General features: G+C 38.9%; 1 protein-coding gene across 2 annotated transcripts; it reads right to left on the bottom strand.

The window, feature by feature from the left end:
• Positions 1-7,201: 7,201 nt before the first annotated feature.
• On the bottom strand, positions 7,202-16,716 carry lpl (lipoprotein lipase). 2 transcript variants are annotated; one of them, XM_024278730.2, is made up of 10 exons: positions 16,446-16,716; positions 15,742-15,944; positions 15,151-15,330; positions 14,668-14,779; positions 13,072-13,314; positions 12,509-12,751; positions 11,187-11,307; positions 10,920-11,102; positions 10,735-10,842; positions 7,202-8,304 (listed from the first exon to the last, which is right to left on the bottom strand). In XM_024278730.2, the coding sequence occupies exons 1-10, from the start codon at positions 16,546-16,548 to the stop codon at positions 8,253-8,255; spliced, it is 1,548 nt and encodes a 515-aa protein (XP_024134498.1). In that variant the 5' UTR covers positions 16,549-16,716; the 3' UTR covers positions 7,202-8,252. The 2 variants fall into 2 exon arrangements, with proteins under 2 accessions (XP_024134498.1, XP_024134499.1); XM_024278731.2 differs by having other exon boundaries at positions 15,742-15,941.
• Between the last annotated feature and the right edge of the window lie 3,341 nt (positions 16,717-20,057).

The following is a 20,057-nucleotide window of genomic DNA, read 5'->3' as shown; positions in this document are numbered from 1 at the left end:
TGATCCAAAGCCATAAATTCAGATGGAAAAGGACATAAATAGTTCTGCTGAAATAGGTTAAATTTGTCTGGAGCAAAAAAATAAATAAATAAAAATCGTAATTTGATGTTTTTTTCATTTGAAGATTCATCACTTTTAAACTGTTTAAGCTTCAAACTAAACTCTGCAGTGGTTCTTGTTTGATGCGATGACTGTAAAAGTTTGAAAAGATCTTAATTTTACACCACTGCAAATATTTGATTTAAGATTAATGATTAATCTCAATTTTAGTAAGATAGAGGCAGACATTAAAAACAAAGCAAAAATATTTAAATGTATACAATTACAAATATTTGTAAGTCTTCAAACTCAACCAGATGTAATGTGATTAAATGGAGCAGAATCAAATAAATAAAACCAAATGAAAAAAAAAATAGCCTTCAAAAACAAAACAGATCTTTTCAGAATAAGAGACTCTTTGTTTGGCAAAAATAACATTCATTCTCTAGTGGACAACTTTTCTTTAAATCTTTATTAAAAGTTTGTTTTTTCTTTATGTTAATGGTTTTAAATAAGACATTAGTAGTTTGGATTTATTTGCTTTAGTTTTTTGCATTTTGTCATTTTAGATTTTTTTTAATTATCCTAAAATTTAGCAAAAGTTAAATATCAGAGTGGGTTATTATTAGAATAAGCTTAAATCTCCAATTTGTCTCTTCTGTGTCTCATCAGTATCTAGTTGCTGTTTAGAGGAAAAATTCTTTATGTGCATAATTTCATTTACATGTGTAGATTTACAAAACAATTAAGTTTATTTTTGATAGTAAAAGCCTTCATACATTTTTAGTTAGTGTATTTTATTTTGAAAGGAACTTGTAAGTGCTGCTATTAAAAGTAAAGGTAGTTTTAATATAAAAAGGAAACATTGTTATTAGAGAAATATTGTAAATATTTTAAGATATTTTTTTATAAATGAGTTGTTTAATGGCCACAAAAAAAGTTTTTTGTAAACTTTGTGGCTTTTTTTGGTTTTGATTCATAAAAGAACACTTGACTCCTCTTGTGTTAATCCCTGACCTGATATAATGTTTAATTATCAACTAATTAAAGTCGACTCATTTTTAATTTACTGTACTTCTACTTGTTTTATTAAGACCAATCATCTTTAAATTTGGATCGATTAAGTAGTACAACTGTCTCCATCTACAAAGGTATAATACATATTTTTTTAATCAGTATATATATATTTTTAACACTGATAGTATGTATGAGGTTGTACTCTAGAAGTTCAGAGAAGGACGCTGCACACTCACAACATTGCTTACGCTGAAAACCATCTGTGCTTCTTGAGCCTTTTGCTCCATGAAAGTGACAACATTTTCCTCGAATAATGGTGACCACATTTGTTTTTCTTCTCCTGCTGCTGCATCCTCGGCTTTGCAGGAGAAATGTTTGGAACAACGTGAGCAGAGAATGAAGAGGATGCCAGATCCACAGCAGACATGAAGCAACTCCAAGAGCAAAAGTCAACAAAGTCGTAACTCTTCCATCAAGTTTGCAGCTAACAAAATCTCAACCGTTATATGTGCCTCCAAACATTTATTTCTAGGAATGAAATGCAACGAAAACTCTTTATGGAAGCGATAAAACTAAATCTAAAGTTGGCAAAAGGACTAATCTCTTTTATTTACCGCAACTTTTGAAATGGGGAGAGTTCATTAGTTTAAAAACATCATAAAACTGTAACCAAAGCTTAACCCGATCACATGTCAGCAGCTGAATGAAGGTGTAGGCCTTTTTTTTTAATAAATTTCCTTTAATTTTCTGCTTTAACACATTGACTGTATATGAGATTTGGACCGAGTGAGTGTGACATCATCCATAAAAAATACTTTTATCTCCAGCTCCAATCAAATTAAGTGAATTCAGTTGCTTTTTTGCTTGTTTATGTCTTGCAATAAAGATGCCGCCATGTTTGAGCCAGGTGACGTCTGGGACAACGTTTCTATGGAAACCACTCTCACCAATCAGGAGCGAGCTTGTTGGAAGTCCGTACCCCTACTACTTAAAATCACAAAACCTATTAAATGTTTAAGATGTGGGGGCCAGCAGGCTCCACCTACCTTTTTGAGGCATCTAATAGATCAAGTTTATAACTTGTGTAACTTTCACTACAAAATAAAAATCTCATAAAATGAGGATTAACAAGAAAATGCTTAAAAAATAAATAGAGGAAGAATGTTTATTCTGAGAAATACAATGACTTGAGTACTAGTCATTTGTATATAGAAGTCGATGGGATTTTAGCTTCTTGGAACCTTCCTACTTCCTGTTTTGAGCACCACTAAGGAGAGGTCACTCAGTCCAGTTCTCAAATACAGTCGATAGTTTGGTCCTTTGTGAAAGTTCACCAGAATTCTGGAGTAGATTGGAGAGCAACGCCCTCCTTTTCCTCCTATGAGGAACCCGTTATGTTTTCTTGCAGCTGAACTCTGATGCGGATCACTGCAGTGAGTAAACAGACTTCAGTAGAGCAACAAGCTGACTGGATTGAGCAAAGAAAGCAACAGAAACATCAACAGTTTCTAGTTGTTAAATATATATCCTTGAATATGAGGATTTCTATGGAACCACACAAAGATATAAGAAACTTTTTGGCTTTTTTTTTTTTAACTTAACGGCTGAAACAGCTGATTTTTGACACCAGATGCGTTTCCATTGACTATGAAATTGTACAAATTAGATGTGTGATAGTAAATTCTCCTAATTCACATGTGTCAAAGTCAAGGCCCGGGGGCCAGATCCGGCCCTCCGGCTCATAATATTACAAATTAATGACCTGATGTTATCTTGTGCTCATTTCTAACTTGTATAATTTTAGCAAAATATATTTTTATGGAGAGAAAAGTATTGAAAATTATTCAAGCTTTAAGTTGATTTATTCTGGAATAATATTCCTGCCTTTTTATTATTCATATTTTGTTTTAAAAATGTCGTTTTAGAATGTTCAATAAATGTTTATTCTGTTCGGCCCGCGACCTACAAGGTGTTTGGGATTTTGGCCCCTTAATGTTAACAACGCAATTTTGTAAAAACTAGCATTAATAAAACAGAAAAACGTTTTTTGTGCTTGGAGGAGGTGGTTTTTGAGATGTATCAAAGTTGATATATTTTGCAAAACTGCAAAGGAAACACTTTTATTTCTAATTAAATGAGTCAACGGTGACTGCTGCACAGCGGGCGCCACAGTAGGTCCCACTGCATCACACGGCTCACCAAAAGTTGATCATCTCCACGCTTCTTTGATGACAGTTTTGTGATGTTTCAGCTTTCCTAAAAAAATTAACATTTGCTTCTGTCGTTGGATCTGGTCGTCAGAAAAGTCCTTAGCAACAGTTGCTAGCGTCGTTAGCTCCTGTCGTTTCACAGGAAACAGAAAATATTACTTAGTAGTGCATAGATATGAACAAATGTTCAATAAACTTGTTCAGTAGACATATTTTTGGCACAAATGGAACCCCATACGCCCGGACTCCGCCTTCAGTGGCCCCAAGGTAAATCGAGTTGGAGAACCGTAATCTAGACCCTCACAAACCCTTAGATGGAACCTGTAAATGATTCCTGTTCTTTACCCCTCAGTGCATTCAAGTGTCAGGTCATCTGCTTTGTCACCTTTTAGTTTCTACATGGATTCTATTGTGTTTTAGTTTCTGGCGCCATAATTGGTTTCCTGTATTTTGCGTCCCACATCACCAGTTCCCGACATCATAATGTCAAACTGATTTAAGCGACTTTAGTTTTGTGTCTAAAACAAAGCAGGATTCTGTGGCCGAGGCAGGCAGGTGTTCTCCAAACGTCTTCTCCGTTTCCTGTTTTTATCTGCGGACGGAAACGGCTCGGCGGGGGAATCAGGACCTCACAAAAGAGTTGTAAAGCACACAAACTTCACAATCAAAGCCACGTTAAGTCATTTAACAGGCTGTTGTTGACTGAAGAAATCTAAAAATATATACATTTGTAAAAGTTTAGTGTTTGTAAAAGGACTCAGCATAAAAACACAAACATTTAGGTGTGTTTTAATTGAACAACAGGGAGAATGATTTCACGCTTCTCCTCCATAATTTGGGAAGAATTCATTTCAAAACAAGCCAAGTCAACAGTCTTTGTTCTGAGTTTCCGATCAGTTATAAAGCAGCTGTCAGCTGTGCGTCCGATCGACCTCTAAATGAATCCTAAATAAACAGGCCTGAAGCCTGAGCTGCTCATCAGCCTTCACTCCATTAATCCAGATCCCACTGTTGCTCAACGCTTTTCCACCTTTCTCCACGTCACCAGGGAATTTCCTCAGGAAGAAAAAAACCCAGAAAATCAGACGTGTTTTTGTTTCAGTCCTGTGTTGCATCATTTCCTGCCAACAACAACCTCCTCTGATCATGTTGTTCTCCAGCTCTGGGCTGCAGACGGAGAAGAATTAGCGACGGCTCCTCTGGTGCTGCATCTGTTCTCTTTTGATGTGCAGATTCGGTCCAAAGACGGACGATGTTGTCCAGAACTTGTTAAGTTCTCCAGCAGATGGTACTTGAAGAAACACTTGAGATTTCTTAAACAAACTCAAGTGCCGTTAACGCTCTGGAACCACACCGCAGCTGCTGCAGATGGACGTCAACCCTCACCTGATCCTTCAGCGGGTCCGAGTGAACATTTAGACCAGAACCAGAAGTGCCCCCATCAGTTACAGATGTTCCTGTTTTACCCTTTAATTCTGAACATTTCTGGGATAGGGTAAATGGTTTAGTGTCCACTTTCGGTCGTTGATGTCAGGCGCCATCTTGTCTGCAGCCAGGTCCACCTCCATCAAGGCCCGATCAGAATTCTTCTCTTCTCTCTTCTTGAAGTGGCAATTTAAGTGAAAGTTGTGTCCAGGATTTTTTGTTTTTAAATTTCACCCTCCAAACAGGGGGGTCCAAGCGCTTTTCTTCACGTGGGTGCGCTCTGAAGCACAGAAGTTTACATTTAAATGTAAGTCATGACTTATTTTTGTAGCATGACCTTTTTAAGGTTATAAAACCACTTTTGTTTTGTATATTCAAGCACTGGAAGCTCCTCGCTAACGCTAGCGGACCGGCGATTATTGGTGACATCAGAGAAATTAGACACTATTGTTTCATCACCCTCCGTTTGGAGGGCTAAATGAAGGAGAAGGGAAGAATTCGGATTGGGCCAAGGCCGTCTCTTCAGGTGTTCCACAAGGCTCTGTAAACTCCCCACTTCCCTTTCAATCTTCATGAATGACTGTAAAACTTCAACCTTGGGGAGATCAATACATCTTTGGTCATCACCAATATAGATGTGTTGCACCATCAACTGGACACTTTATCTTTATGGTGTAAAGACGATTGGAGCTAAATGTGCAAAAAAAAGAATAAATCCTCTGTTATTAATGTAATAATTGAACAAGTTCAATCATAAATATTTTGGAACCATATTTGACCACAGATTCACATTTTGGTTCAACACAAAAATAGTTTTGGTAAATGGGATCATCGTCTTTTTTTCTTCCAAAACTCCAAATCCAGTAATCCATCCTTCTATAAATGTTCCATCAAACCCGATCTTTAAACCCTTTAAGACCAAATATTTAGCTCCAATGTGGACACGTGTATTTATGAATAAGAATAAAGCAATTAAGACGACAACAAATCCCTTTTTGTCTTTTTCCTTTGGTTTTATTGTGACGGTCTTCAAGGTTTATTTATTCAGGTTTTAACACTTTTAATGTACATTCTTGTTCTTATGACTGATGCCCTTTTTATAATTAGATTTTTGGTTTTTAATGATTAACTTGTATTTGGTAAATAATTATTGTTTAACCAAAGATAACTTTTTACATATTTTTTTTGACTGTGATGATGACAAAGTTTCTGACTTTTACTTAAATCAACATTCACTCTGGATATTGTGCTTTTGAAAACAAGACTGTATTGGAGCCAAACTGCCTTTTGTTGTTGGTTTTATTGGAATATTTGCTCTTCAAGCATAAATCTGAACTAGTTAAAAACTTCATAAACCGTTTTACAGCAACTGTAAACTTTGTCCATTTAATCATTTCCTTCTTTGGAAACTTTAGTTCATTAAAAAACAGCAAATCTTTTAACATTTCATTGCCGGGGTACAGTTTTAAGGTGACCCACCACCACCAGGAGGCATCCACCTCGTGCCCCACCCTTAAGCTTTTCAGTTACACCTTTGAGTACAATTCATCGAGGTGGTTGTGACCTCCAAACCTCTGTGTGGAGGACCTCCTACAGCACATGTGTCAAAGTCGAGGCCCGGGGGCCGGATCCGGCCCTCCAGATCATTTTATTTTATTGTTATTAATGACCCGATGTTATCTTGTGCTCATTTCTAACTTGTATAATTTTGACAAAATATATTTTTATGGAGAGTGAAATATTAAAAATTATTTAAGGTTTAAGTTGATTTATTCTGGAATAATATTCCTGCCTTTTTATTATTCAGAATTATGTTAAAAAGTTACAGTTTTGAAGTTTTAAAAATGTTAATTCTGCTAGCTTTTTGGACTACTTTGGAGTCTAGCCATTTTTTCAGCTACACGCTAGCTGTTTTGGCCAACCTAATTTTTTTTTTTTTTTTTAATTCTTTAGGCTAATATTTCAGCTGTCTATCAGCGTCAGTATTTGTAGCTATTAGCTTCAGTAATTTCAGCATCTTCAGCGGCCAAATTCAGCTTCCAGCATTCACACTCATTATCACAGGTAATGCCATATTTCTAGTTCATAATTATGTTAAAAAGTTACGGTTTTAATGTTTTCAAAATGTTGTTTTAGAGTGTTTAATAAATGTTTATCCTGTTCGGCCCGCGATCTAAAGTGTGTTTTGGATTTTGACACTCCTGTCCTACAGCAACGGTAAAATGTGTCCAACATAAGAACCCTTTAGTTCTGATCAGTACAAGATAAATAAATAAGTCTTCATCTGGACTCTAAAATGTAAATCATTTGTAGATTTTTCAAAGACCTGTTTGCTTTGCTGCATTTTAAATCTAAATTTTTGATTCAAACGTAATAATCCCAAACTATTATTCGATAAATCTGACGTTCAAATACCCCAAAGATCTGTTCATGTGTGTTTTTCCACATGCAGAGTTCTTCATATTATTGATAAGTTTGGCTTCAAATCATTTTGAGAAGTGAGGATTATCTTGTTGAGAAGTATAAGTTTTTATTTATTAACAGTTTCTGGCTCTTTCCTTTAACAGTGAGGTCCAAACGGATCATTTCTCCCCACATCTCATCTATGAAAAACACAAAACGCTTTAAATATGGAAACACAAACAGCAATAATAGGAGCACGCCCAAAATAAAACTTTATATACAAATGTAGAAATGTACAAAAATAAGTATTTACTTATTTTTTTGTATTTATTAAGCAGCTTTGTCAGGTTTTGGCTTTTATTTCTAAGGCTGAGGAATGGTCATTTGAAGCGCCTCTGCTCTGGTGAATTATGGGTAATAAATCAAAGAGAATTTCTAAATTATGAATGCAGTTAATCTGACTAAAACAAGACTAAAACATAAGAACGCTGATCTCTTAGGGAGAAAAATGTTGACATCTAAATGGCTGCAAAGTTGTTTTAAAGTGACTAGTGACACAAAAACCAATACAAGCACAGAAATAAAAATCAAGGCGTCTAGAGACAAGGTATTAACACATAAGTCGTATTTTAAAAAATACTGATACAGATGAATGTATTTACAGGTAATGCTGTCATTTTTTTGTTCAGTAGATATCAAATGTCTCTTTGGTCCCTGTCGATTGTTGGTAACTAGTGGTTAATACAAACACAGGACAACAAAAACAACAAACGTCAACACAAAGATTTCTCTCAGTTATGCCTGTCACTACGAATCATTTATGAGATACAAATAATCCAAGTTCACATAGGCACGGGAATTCAATGGCTCAAACAGAACAGGCGGGATATACAAGCAAGATTACAACGAGGCCGAAGATGCTGACAAAACTTTCATCAACTTTTTCAGCAGCAGAATTTGCGGAAAGACACGAAAAATCACGACTTGCTTCCATCGCTACGGATGAGGTTGTGTTGGTTGCAGTGGGAGTTCGGGGAAAAAAGGAAAAATAAAAAACGAATGCTTTCAAGAGGTGAAGAGTTCACTTCAATAGGCTTGTCTGGGGTTCGGTGTCCTCTCTTTCTTTGGCCGCGTGTGAAGATGGTTGGAAGAGCAGCTTCAGGCGTCGTTCTCCCCGAAAAGACTGCCCTTCGTTTTGAGTCTGTGCATCCTGGAGGGAACAAAGACATCAAACGACGAGTTTAAAAACAGCTGATCAGTCGGATGGCAGCTCGCAGGGCGACAGTAACTACAGGCGGAGAGAAAAATCGGTTGGTGATATTTATGTCGATTTAAAATACTGACATGGACGATATTTAATTAATTATTTATGAGCGTCTTACTTTTGTTTTCCACTTAAACCCCCAACGTATGGAGCTATTTTAGGGCCAGTATTATTTGAAACCCAAACAAAACAAATATTGTTGTTTGGCCAAAGAAAAATGTAAAATGTCTAAAACTTTTTGCTATTCTAAAATAAGTATTTTCCGAATCAAATTTTCATTTTTTTATGCTTCAAAACTCAAAATTTCAATTTTGAATTTTTTTTTCCACTTTCAGCTCTTATTCGTTTGACTGAAAATTTCAGTTTTAAAACTTTTGACCCCGTTGTGGCGCGTTGGGGCGGGGCTAACACGAAGGACCAATCAAAATTTATAAGGGTGGTGACTTCAGTTCCCATGCGTTCATTGAGAACTGTGATAATTACGGTCAGAAAATGTCTGTTTAGTCTGTAGTATCATAGTCTGAAGTTGTCCCAAGACGAGTGTAAAAAGCAGATTTGTCCCGTACAAACCGTGCGTCCAAAACGCCGTTCTAGCCCGATCAAAGCGCCATCTTGTAGTGTTACACACAGGCATAGAAATGATTGGTTCTTCGTGTTAGCTCCGCCCTGATCCACCTCAACGGGGCTAAAAGTATTGAAACGGAAATTTTGAATTTTGAAAATGAAAAACAAAATCGTTAAAACTGAAAAAAAAGTTTTAAAATTAAAATTTTGAGTTTTGAAACCTAAAAAACTGAACATTTGAAAAGCTGAAAATAATTACGTTTATTTTAGAATAGCAAATTGGGAAATTTTACTTTTTTTTTACCAAACTCCAATTTATTTTATTTTTTTATGTTTTGTGTGTTTCAAATATTTATGGCCCCGATTTGGCTCCATACCAACCACCAGTTGGCAGCACACTGAGCCTCTCTGAGCAGCTCTACACCGTGACCAAAACAACAAGATCTCACGAGAACCAGCTTGTGTTAAAGTTCAGTCAGTCTAGAGTTTTTTGTAGTTTTAAGACATTTATTACTTAGCTTTTACTTGGGATGTGAACTGAACCAAAACTCCTTGTTGTTGCCAGTGTCAGTATACAGTTGGGACAAATTCTTCACCCATCCCTCCACTTGTAGGGGTATTTAATGAGATGGGGGAGTCCAAAATCGTCGTTTGAAGGGCTAACCCTCGTCGCGGAGCCCTCCGTGACTAGCTGTGCTCAGAAGCACAGACGTTTATATTTAAAAGTTATGACTTTTTGGTTTAACATGACCTTTTTAAAGTAAAAAAAACAATAGTTTTAGGTATTTCCGAGCGCTAGCAGCGCCAACGTAGATGACCGGCGACTTTTGATGACATCATGAGTCACCGACTATATCCGAATTCCCACTCTTATTCCAAACTACTAAAAAACGATAGTGCCCTGGATTTTAAAGAGTAACCAAACAAGGAAGTTGAGGGCTGACTCCGCCCACAGCCGAAATTTAAAAATCCAGTCAGAGAGGTGGGGCTGGAGAACAGGACTGGAGGTGCAGATCGTGACGTGGGACTTGAACGGTTTGACCAATCACGAAATCCAACTGTAATACCTCGTTTAAACCTGTAGGGGGCAGTACACAGAGCGTTTTTGACTATATTTTCCAAAATTAAACGGACAATAACCAACAGACAGCACTTCCAAAACCCAATTCATAGAGGTCAACAGACAAAAATAGTTGAGTTATAAATTTGGTTGCCCTTTAAAAGCTATTCGGACACCAGGCTCACTACTTTTGTTTTGTTTTCTTAAACGCCAGATATGATGTCACCGATTTCACGACATCCATTTACGACTCCACTGTGTTCCGATAATGAACACATTATTGTTTTATTAAACTATTACATTGAAAAACTTTTTCGGGGGCAAAAATTGTTCAATCGCGATGCATTGTGGTCTATATTTGCTAATGTAGTGATCATCGTGGAAGACTACTCAAAATTTTTTAGGCCACTTGATTATGAAATGGTAGATTTGGAAGCACTACAAAATGGTGAAGGAACTATATAGTGAGTAGGGACGGAATTTGGACTTGGCCACCGTTTTTCCTTAACTCTCCGTTTGGAGGGCTAAATGTAGGGGTCAGGGAAGAATTCGGATTCGCCCTTGCAGTGCTAATAAATTAATTTTACCATTTCATTACAATGAGAGATGTATTAATATACACTTATTTTTCTAATTCTTACTCTTAAAAAAAGTTGTTCTGGTACAGACTTGGGATATATCGCGATACGTATCGTGAGAAAGTATTGGAATATGTATCGTGTTGCCAATACACACTACTAACAGTAACGTACCGCCTTTCTTTGCGGCTGATGTTGTCTTCTTTTGACTTGACAAAGACGGCGTCCTCCCCTCCTCTGACGAGATCCGTAAACTCTCCTTCCTTGGCGTTGAAGATCACCCTGAAACCACCGCCAACATTTATCCATTTTGCTTCTTTTTTTTTGAGTGGACGTCACATTTGGTGTGGCAAACTCACTTGGACTGAGTCTCTCCGGATTTGATGCGGAGCTTACGGATGTTGAACTTGCTGCTGCCCCACCAGTCGGACCAGCTGATGAGGGTGTCCTTCTCCCAGCGCAGCTTGACGATCATCAGCTCGCCGATGTCCACGTCGGTGGTGATGAGGAATGACACCGTTTTGTTGCAGCTCAGTTCTGGCCTGCGGAGACGAGCCGAGACGATTCGGTGGGTGTTTTTTTTTTTTTTCCAGAGAGTTTGAAATGCAAAGGGAAAGCGTTCTTACAGGACAAAGGCGATGTCTTCGGTCTCCCCGTGAGTTCCAAACAAGGAAATCTTCATCGGCTGCTCCGTGAAGTTCTGTTCACCCTTGCTGAAGAAGTGTCCCTTCACTTGATAGTGAAAAACTACAAGACAGAACCAAAGAAAACAGTTACATCTGAGCTCCAGTGTTTGTTCTTTGATTTGCTGTAACTTTTAGATCAACGTATTTCCAGTGGATTTTAAAGGAAAAAAGCAGCTTTTTTCCTTTAAAATCCACTGGAAATACGTTGATCGCCTCAACGATTGCAAAGTTAAAGTAAAAAAAAAGAATCCCACTAACCGCCAAGGTGTTGCATTACTTTTGCATACCAGCCACCAAAAATACCCACGACCCCCTCTTCTTGTGACCTCCTTCGAGGCCGGTTGTAATCCTGCATTAGCTGTTCCCAACTAGTGTGTGGCTTGTTGATTAACCTCATTAATATCACTGTTGGCTCCAGGCAGTCACATTTACAATAAGTATATTAACTAACTGCAGCTGATGCAAGACTTATGCATGGAATGCAACTAAATCCTGCCTAAGTGCAAGAATCCAAATGGACTTGAAGACCCACTTTGGGCTTTACTTCGAGTCGTGCTGGTTTGTTTATCCTTTTCCCTTCAGCAGTCTTACACTGCTGGGTTTTGTTATTTTAGTTGACTATGGTAGTCTTAGTTTGCTGGCTTTGTTTATTTGTTTTCTTTAGGTAAATTTTGTTTGTTGCATTCTCCCCGACTTATTTTATGTTTGGCCAAGGTCCCAATTCCCTTTGGTTTGTCTTTTTGTTTGAATTTAATTTTGTTCTTTCTTTCAGGACACAGGGTTTTATTTATTTAATAAACTGCTTCTTTTACTCTTACTGGTGTCCAGTTTTTGTGTTATTGCTCCTTTTTTCTATTTATTCCCCCAGACTTGAGCCAGGTTTGCCGAAAGGACGTAATAAAAATGTTCTTGTTGCATTTTTTATGTTTGAGGACACATAGAAAGAACATTTTTCTATTCAAATCCTGACTTGGGAGCAGATGAAAAGTGTTAAGCAATAATGAGGGGAAAGGGGGCTGGGGTTGCCCTGCCCAGAACTTAAGAAGTGATTTTTTATTAACTACTTTTGGCTTATTTTGAGTAAAAATGAAGTTAAAATGGTTAAAAAGATTCTTAGAGTTGGACTTTATGGTCTCTTTTGACTCAAACATTCCACGTTTACACAAACATATTTATTACCTTCAGAGGACATTTCCCCTGAAGGGTTTCTATAATAAAGATAAACCAGTTGACGATTGGACAGGAAGGGAACCCACACAGACCTTTGTAGGGCATCATGCCGCGCGTTTTCAGGTACATCTTGGTGCTGCGGGCCGTGCGGATCTTGTTGATGTTGTAGCCCAGCTTGTTGCAGCGGTTCTTTCTGCAGCTCAGGCACACTCCCTTGTTGAAGGCCTCCTTGGAGTTGCAGCGGTACGCCATGCTCTGGTGCTGGGTGTTCACCAGGGAGTCGATGAACAGGTGGATGGAGCGCTCGTGGGAGCACTTGACAAGCTGGTCCATGTCTGCCACACAGAGGGGACAGGAGAGAGTGAGATTTGATGTAAAATTGAAGGAGTAATTTATGGTGATCTGGTTTTTAATTTGGTTCGGTGAAACTAATGCAGAAAGAAACATCAAATTACAAGTCTTTTTGGTCAGAAAGAAGCAGCAAATGTTCATTTTTAGTCACAACTATTAGTCATAAAAACAAATACAGTGTCTGTTGACCCCTATTGGGGTTTTCTGAGCAGTTTGTTGATACAAACTTGCTCTACTTGAATTCTGATCATTACAGGAGCAGACTTTAAATCAGTTTCCACAAAAAAAGGTCTGCATGACGTACTCTGGAGACCCTTGATCCCCGCTGATGCAATCCCCAGCAGGGTGTTCTGGATGTCGCAGCCCGGCTGGAAGGTGCCTCCGTTGGGGTAAATGTCGATGTGCCCCACGGGCCTCTGGATGCCGATGCTGCGGTCGGGGGAGCCTCGGGTGTTGGTGTGCAGGACGTCCACGAACTGGCCGTCGTCTCGGGACAGGGTGCTCTGGTTGTCTGCGTGCTCGAAGGAGGGGCCGGCGGGATCCAGACCTGGAGGGGGTGGGGGGAGCAGCACAATGGGAATAACATGTATGGAGTGATTTCTATTTGAGGCTGCAGAAGCGTTTCCTTTGGCCTCTTTCTGCAGAATCACTGAAGCTGGAAAACACAATGTAAAATGGGGCTCCGGGCCGGCGGCTGACCTCAGTACAGTAAACAAACCATTCTACTAAGCAGGTCAAAGAGATTTCAAAGCTGGATAAGCTTTCTGATGGTAAATGGGGGGATTTGAACTTGCAGACAATGCAGGTTTGGAATGTAAATATGGACGGAAAACGTTCCCTACGGGAGCTTCATGTCCGTCTACACCACATGTTATCTTGGGCTTATTTCTAAATTGTGTAATATTGAAAGTTATTTAAGGTTTAAGTTGATTTATTCTGGAATAATATTCCCGCCTTTTTATTATTAATCGCTATGTTGAAAAGTTACGTTTCAAAATTTGCATTCTGCAAGTTTTTTGGACAATTTTGGCATTTACTGTGATTTTTTTAAGCTATTTTGGATTTCAGCTAAGATTTCAGTTACTTGCTAGCTGTTTAGGCTAATTTATTTATTCTTTCGTAGGTTATTTTGGAGTTTAGCTAATATTCAGTTACATGCTAGCTATTTCAGCTAATTCAGGATTTTTTTGTTTGCTTTTTAGGATGTTTTGGAGTTTAGCTGATATTTCAGCTACATGCCATCTGTTTTGTCAAATTTAAGCTTTTTTTAGACTTTTTTTAGTTTAGCTAGTATTTTAGCTACATGCTACTAGCTGTTTTGGCTAATTTAGACTTTGTCTTTTTTTGTGGGGGGTTAGGCTGTTTTGGAGTTAGCTAATATTTCAGCTACATACAAGATATTCTGGCTAATTTAAGCTTTTTTTAAAGTTTTTTTTATTTATTTTTTTAGTTTAGCTGATATTTGAGCTACATGCTAGCTGTTTTGGCTAATTAAGGCTTTTTCATTTGTTTTGGCTATTTTGAAAATGAGTTATTTTTTCAGCTTCATGCTAGCTGTGTTTTTTTTTTTTTTTAGGCTAATTTGACATATTTTAAGCGAGCCATCAGCTTCAATGTTTTTAGCTATCAACTTCAGTGTTTTTAGTTTTCTTTTTCAGCATCTTCAGCTGCCAAATTCAGCTTACAGCATTCACATTAGTATTATTGCAGGTAATTCTATATATCTAGTTCATAATTATGTTAAAAAGTTACAGTTTTAAAGTTTTAAAAATGTAGTTTCAGAGTGTTCAATAAATGTTTATCATGTTCGGCCCGTGACCTATGGTGTGTTTTGGATTTTGGCCCGTTGTTCGGTTGAGTTTGACACCGCTGGTCTACACGATCCACAGATTTATCTTACCTGTGATCCTGCTGATCTTATTGTTGGTGAGGTGCCCCGCCACTCCGGCCACATGCGCCCCCAGACTGTAACCCAGCACGTGAATCCGCTCCCAGGGCAGCTGCAGCTCGTTCTGAGGGATGACAGACAGGTGAAACGTGTCACATGCATCTGCACAGTCCAAAGAGTTTCAAACCGACGATCGCTTTTCTGCAACTTGTTGCCAAAAATGTGGAAGGACTTTTGACTGGAAAGTTATGCAAGAAAGCCGGGAGTGCGCTCATAGTGACGACGGCTTTTTTCTCTGAAGCTTTTCGGATAACAGCTGCACGCCACTTAAGCGTTGAGAAACCGCTTTGAGCCGCAGACACGGCTATGAAACGCTTTTATGGCCGGTTCAAATCACAACCAGTAGGAGAATAAATCCAAAACAGATTTGTGGGACAAAGTGTTTCACCACAATTTTTTGTTTTCAAAAAAACCTCTGCAAGGGAAAGCACTCACCTGTATCCAGGTAATGAACTTGGCCACGTCACGGCCCACCAGTTTGGTGTAGGAGGCGGAGGTGGGGTAGTGCTGGCTGGCGCGGGTTAGCCAGTCCACCACGATGACGTTGGCGCTTGGCACGCGCTCGTACAGCGCAGACACCAGCTTAGGCACCCAGCTTTCAAACATCCCCGTTACCTGCAGCGCAAAACATCAGGAAAAAGGGGCATGCATGTTTATTAAACTTTTACTGCAAATACAGTCAAAAAATAAAGTCGCTTCTTCTTTTCCTGTTACTCTAAATACACAGTTGTGCCTCATTTGAACTTTTTCCAAACATGCGGGTGACCTTGCGTTGGCGGTCACAAACACCTCAGAGGTCAGCTGCAGCGTGGCGTGATCCACGCCGGCCTTAACCCTCCCTGTGTGCTGCTGCTGGAGAGCAGCCAAGCCATCACTGGGTTCAGATTTGGCTGCGTGACTCGCTTTAAATCGCATTAGGATGCATGGACCATCCCTCATTTACTCCAATAACATTTTCTTGTCATTTCATGGAGGATCATCCATGATATTTCAATACAAGACAAAGCATGAATGAAAAGTTAGTACCGTCCAGCCATGAATGACGATGAAAGTCTGAGCTTCTGCGTTGAATTCACAGTCCTTGATGGTTTGTGGCTGGCCGGCTTCGATGTAGCACATGTCCTCATCGGGGATCTCTGCGGTGCGCAGCGAGAACTTGGACAGGATGTCGGTGTAATCCGTCATCCACTCAGTGGTGGTCGGCAGCGGAGCGGCTGTGCTGTTTACTGCTTCAACACAGAGACACAAAGTGGAAAACATCATTGGGTTGTTGTGGCACGGCAGGAATGCTGCAGGGAGGCCGACCAGGTGCAGAAACATCAAGTTTCTGTCATGAAAACCTGGAAAAATGAAGTTTCACTGCGTCCATGACATTTTCCAACAGAGATCAGCCAGACTGAAGAGAATGAGGCATGGCAGTGTCGCCCCCTGTTGTTTCTGCTGGATTCCTACCAGAAAGTCTCACTATTAGCATTTATATTTTAGGAAAAACACCTGGATTTGATTCAGTTTCGATCATTAAATAAAAAAAACACATAAAAATACCACAAAATAAACTTTTTAATGGTCTCTTCAGGCATAAAAACCTGAGTTTTTCAGCTTTTTATTAAAAACAAACGTTTTGGATTTAAAACCAACAGCCTGCATTCATTAACCCATTTCCCTGTTTTATATCAACAGCTGTTCATCTATAAAAGCATATTCAAATTAAAAAATAACGTTTTACATACCAAACAGAGATGTGGAGTTAAATTCAAGATCTGAAGAAAAAGTTGCATAAATGTTTCCCAAAGTTATCCAAAGGGTGAAAAAGTAGATATGTTCCTTTCCCATGTTCCTCTGGAGATGGTTTCTTCTTGGATGGATGTGGGGGGTTCGGATCGGTTCGTCTGGAAGCTGGTTGAGGATTTAATCCGCGTGAACCCGCAGCACCGGTGACAAAGAGGTGCGCGGAGGCGGTCAAGGGGTGAAGCGTCCTGCGGTCGGTCTGTCAGCGCGGCGGCGGCGCCGCATCTTTATGCGCGGCTCATCTGAATATCCCACGGTGATTGGCTGGAGGGTTTGTGGGCGGGGACTCGGCCCAAGGGGGGGTGCCCCCCTCCCTCCACCCCCCGGATAGAGCCATTCTCCATCCTGGAAAAGTTCAGGCTCTAAAGTTGGAGCTGAAAAACATGTATGCACTCGTGAGTTCTGCTGCTCTTGTAATCATTCATTCTAAATATTAACGTCTAAACCATAAACATTTGAGCACAGGGTTAAATTTGGCTGCTTTTAGGAACCAAAAACAGATTAAAAACTTTCCTGTCGATTCTATAGATCAGGAGTGTCAAACTCGATCACACAGAGGGGCCAAAATCAAAACCATCCAAAGCTGGCCGAACCGGATAAACGTTTATTGAACAATCTGAAACTACATTTTTGAAAACCCTAATCTTTCAACATAATTATGAACTAGATGAATACCACTACCTGTGATAATGCTAGTGTGACTGCTGTAAGCCGAAGATGCTAGTGCTGATAGCTAAAATAGCTAATAGCCGAAAATTCTAAACGAGATAGTCAGTTAAAATCTTAACTAAAGGCCAAATTTGCTTAAAAAAACAAAAAAAACAACAACTTGTTAGCCAAAAAATAGCTTAACTTAAAAAAAGCCTAAATTAGCCACAAAAAAGCTAGCGTGTAGCTGAAATGTTAGCCGAATGCCAAAATAGCCTAAAAAAAACCTGAAAAATCTTTAATTAGCCAAAGCAGCTAGCATGTAGCTGAAATATTAGCTAAACTCCAAAATAGCCTAAAAATCTTAGTCAATGCTAAAATAGTCCAAAAAGCCAACAGAATGCAAATTTTTAGACTTTAAAACTGTATCTTTTTTTATATAAATATGACTAACCAAAAGGCAGGAATATTATTCCAGAATAAATCAACTTAAACCTTAAAGAACGTTCAATATTTTACTTTAGATACAAATATATGTTATTAAAATTATTCAAGTTAGAAATAAGCGCAAGATAACATCATTAATAACAGTAAAATAAAAGGATCTGGAGGGCCGGATACAATTACCTGGAGGGCCAAATTCGGCCCCTGGGCCTCAAGTTTGACACGATGGATAGATGGAAAAAATAATTTTGTTTTGTTTTTGCCGTTTCACTGCATGTTTCCGTCATTTTTTAATCACTCAGATCTTTTCTCATTTATTTCTTGCACTGCTCAATTCTGTTCCGTGCTTTGTAGGTTCTATTTGTTCAGTAAAAAAGATTGCTTTTTTAAATTTTTATTATGTATTTATTTACTTTTCTTGGGGGTTGCTCAATACTGCAACCTAAAATAAACAAAATGTTAACCAAAAGCTGTTTTATTGCATGTTTCCATGTTTATATTAAACCAAATCTGTCATATTTAGTCATATTTGTATTTTGGCAAAAGTTTGTTTTCTCTTGCTGTCCTCACCTCAACTCTTAATGCCGACTCCAGCACTTTTAACCTTTAGGCTGTCAGAGGTTTGTGAGATTTAGAAATAATTCCCCTCTCACTTTTATCATGAAGATTTTATGATTTTTGAGATTTTAACAGCTGAATTTGCCCATTCATTGGCATCAGACTTTTAGCAGAAATGTATGAATAAATTGTCAAATTCCCTTTAAAAGCCCAGAAGGAAATCATTCTAAAGTTCTCCACGGTTAAAACACTGCTTTAACTTCAGGACGTAAAGCCACTAGGGTTGCACGGTGGTGTAGTGGTTAGCGCTCTAGCCTGGTTTGGGTCCTGTATGTGTGAAGTTTGCATGTTCTTGCTTTCGGACCCTCACTGCTCATCGCTGCCTTAAGAGAGGCGGAGCTTTCTGCCCACCAGTCCTTCACTCCTTTTAATTGGTTACTCTAAATTGCCTCTAGGTGTGAATGTGTGTGTGGTTGTGTGTCCCTGCCATAGACTTGCGACCTGATTAGGGCGTACCCCTCGCCTTTGCCCAACTTAACAGGGATAGGCTCCAGCAACCCTATAATACTTAAAAGTGATAAATCAGGTTCTGAAAATAGATGGATAACAACATTTCTGACAGTAAAAATCACATTTTTATTGATTTTTTTTAACCCAATCTTCACAAAAAAAATACTCAACTATTTACTATTCATGTGATGCCTTTATTGTGTATAAATAATAGAATGGAAAATTTATTTAGTCAGAATCAAAGGGACAGTGAATGCTTCAGCTCCATTCAAAAACTAAAATGTCAGAGTTTTGGTGGTTCTGATAAAATATTTGGAGAGTCTGAATGTAGCTGCTGTGATAAAACAGATAAAGAAAAGCAAAAATATCAAGACAATGACGCAAAAGAGGCACGCTGACAACGAAAACAAGAACACTGATTCTTTGTCCTCATGGAGATTACTTTGAAACCTTTGTTCACTTCAGAAACTCAGTTTTTAAGTGTCTTCTTCTAATAGAAATCAGGTAAAACCAAAAAATGATGGAAAGCAGAACTTAACCTCCATCCCTGGAACAGATGACTGACAGCACTAAAAACTGCAGCAATCTGAAGGGAAATATGAACTTGACAATTCTTTGTCTGCAGCCTCCACAACCTTGAGGTGATGTTGAATCAGCTGCTGCAACCATGTAGGCAAAACATAAACTTTGCCCAAAACTTTGTTTTAGTCAGTGTGGCCAGAAAGTGCTGAACTATAACTGTGACTGATAGTTAGGAAGGTGAAGCATGTGGTCTGAGCGGCAGACCAACCCGCTGATTAGACGGAGGAGCAGCGCCTCCTCCCCTCTGATCTCCGTCAGTCTCTGCTCCTGCCCTGGTGATAAATAACCAGGACAAATGAATGCTGTTGAGGGGCCACGCCCGACCGCTCCAGCAGAGACGATGTTCAAACCCCGTGCAGCTCAGAAACGCTAAAGAAGGTGAGGTTACAGAGACCGGCAGCAACAGACAGTTTATTCTTTTGAGGAAATTAAATTCCTGTTGAGCCATGAAATTTCCTACTTTTCTCATAGGAAGCCTCATGATCCCACCGTCTGGAGGTCCGCTTCACATTCCTGCTGCATCTTCATGAAGTTTTGTAGTTCAGCCACGCACAGCTGCCCTCACAAACCTGCTGGACCTTCAGGATGCTGCTTCACAACCAGCAAATATTTAAAGTCCTGATAAATACGTTCCAAATGCTTCCTCAGCAGTGTTTACATGTGTTTGTGGCACTTGAAAGTGCACAGAGGGACGGTTTCAAAGTTCACTCTGTTTTTCTTCTCCATAAATTTAATGTAACTGAACCATATTGTAGCACTGAAGGGTCACAGCACAACACAATAAGTTTAAAACAACACTAAGGTCACAACGG

This window comes from Oryzias melastigma, linkage group LG4 (genome assembly GCF_002922805.2).
Source record: "Oryzias melastigma strain HK-1 linkage group LG4, ASM292280v2, whole genome shotgun sequence".
NCBI lineage: Eukaryota > Metazoa > Chordata > Actinopteri > Beloniformes > Adrianichthyidae > Oryzias > Oryzias melastigma.
The sequence above is the reverse complement of the archived record's forward strand: the minus strand, read 5'-3'. Positions and strand labels throughout refer to the sequence as shown.

Coding starts and splice junctions, on each gene's coding strand:
- lpl (XM_024278730.2), bottom strand. CDS start 16,548: ATGGGAAAGGAACATATCTACTTTTTCACCCTTTGGATAACTTTGGGA. Junction 15,331..15,741: donor TCGTCATTCATGGCTGGACG/GTACTAACTTTT, acceptor TTTGCGCTGCAG/GTAACGGGGATGTTTGAAAG. Junction 10,843..10,919: donor TCCGGAGAGACTCAGTCCAA/GTGAGTTTGCCA, acceptor CGGTGGTTTCAG/GGTGATCTTCAACGCCAAGG.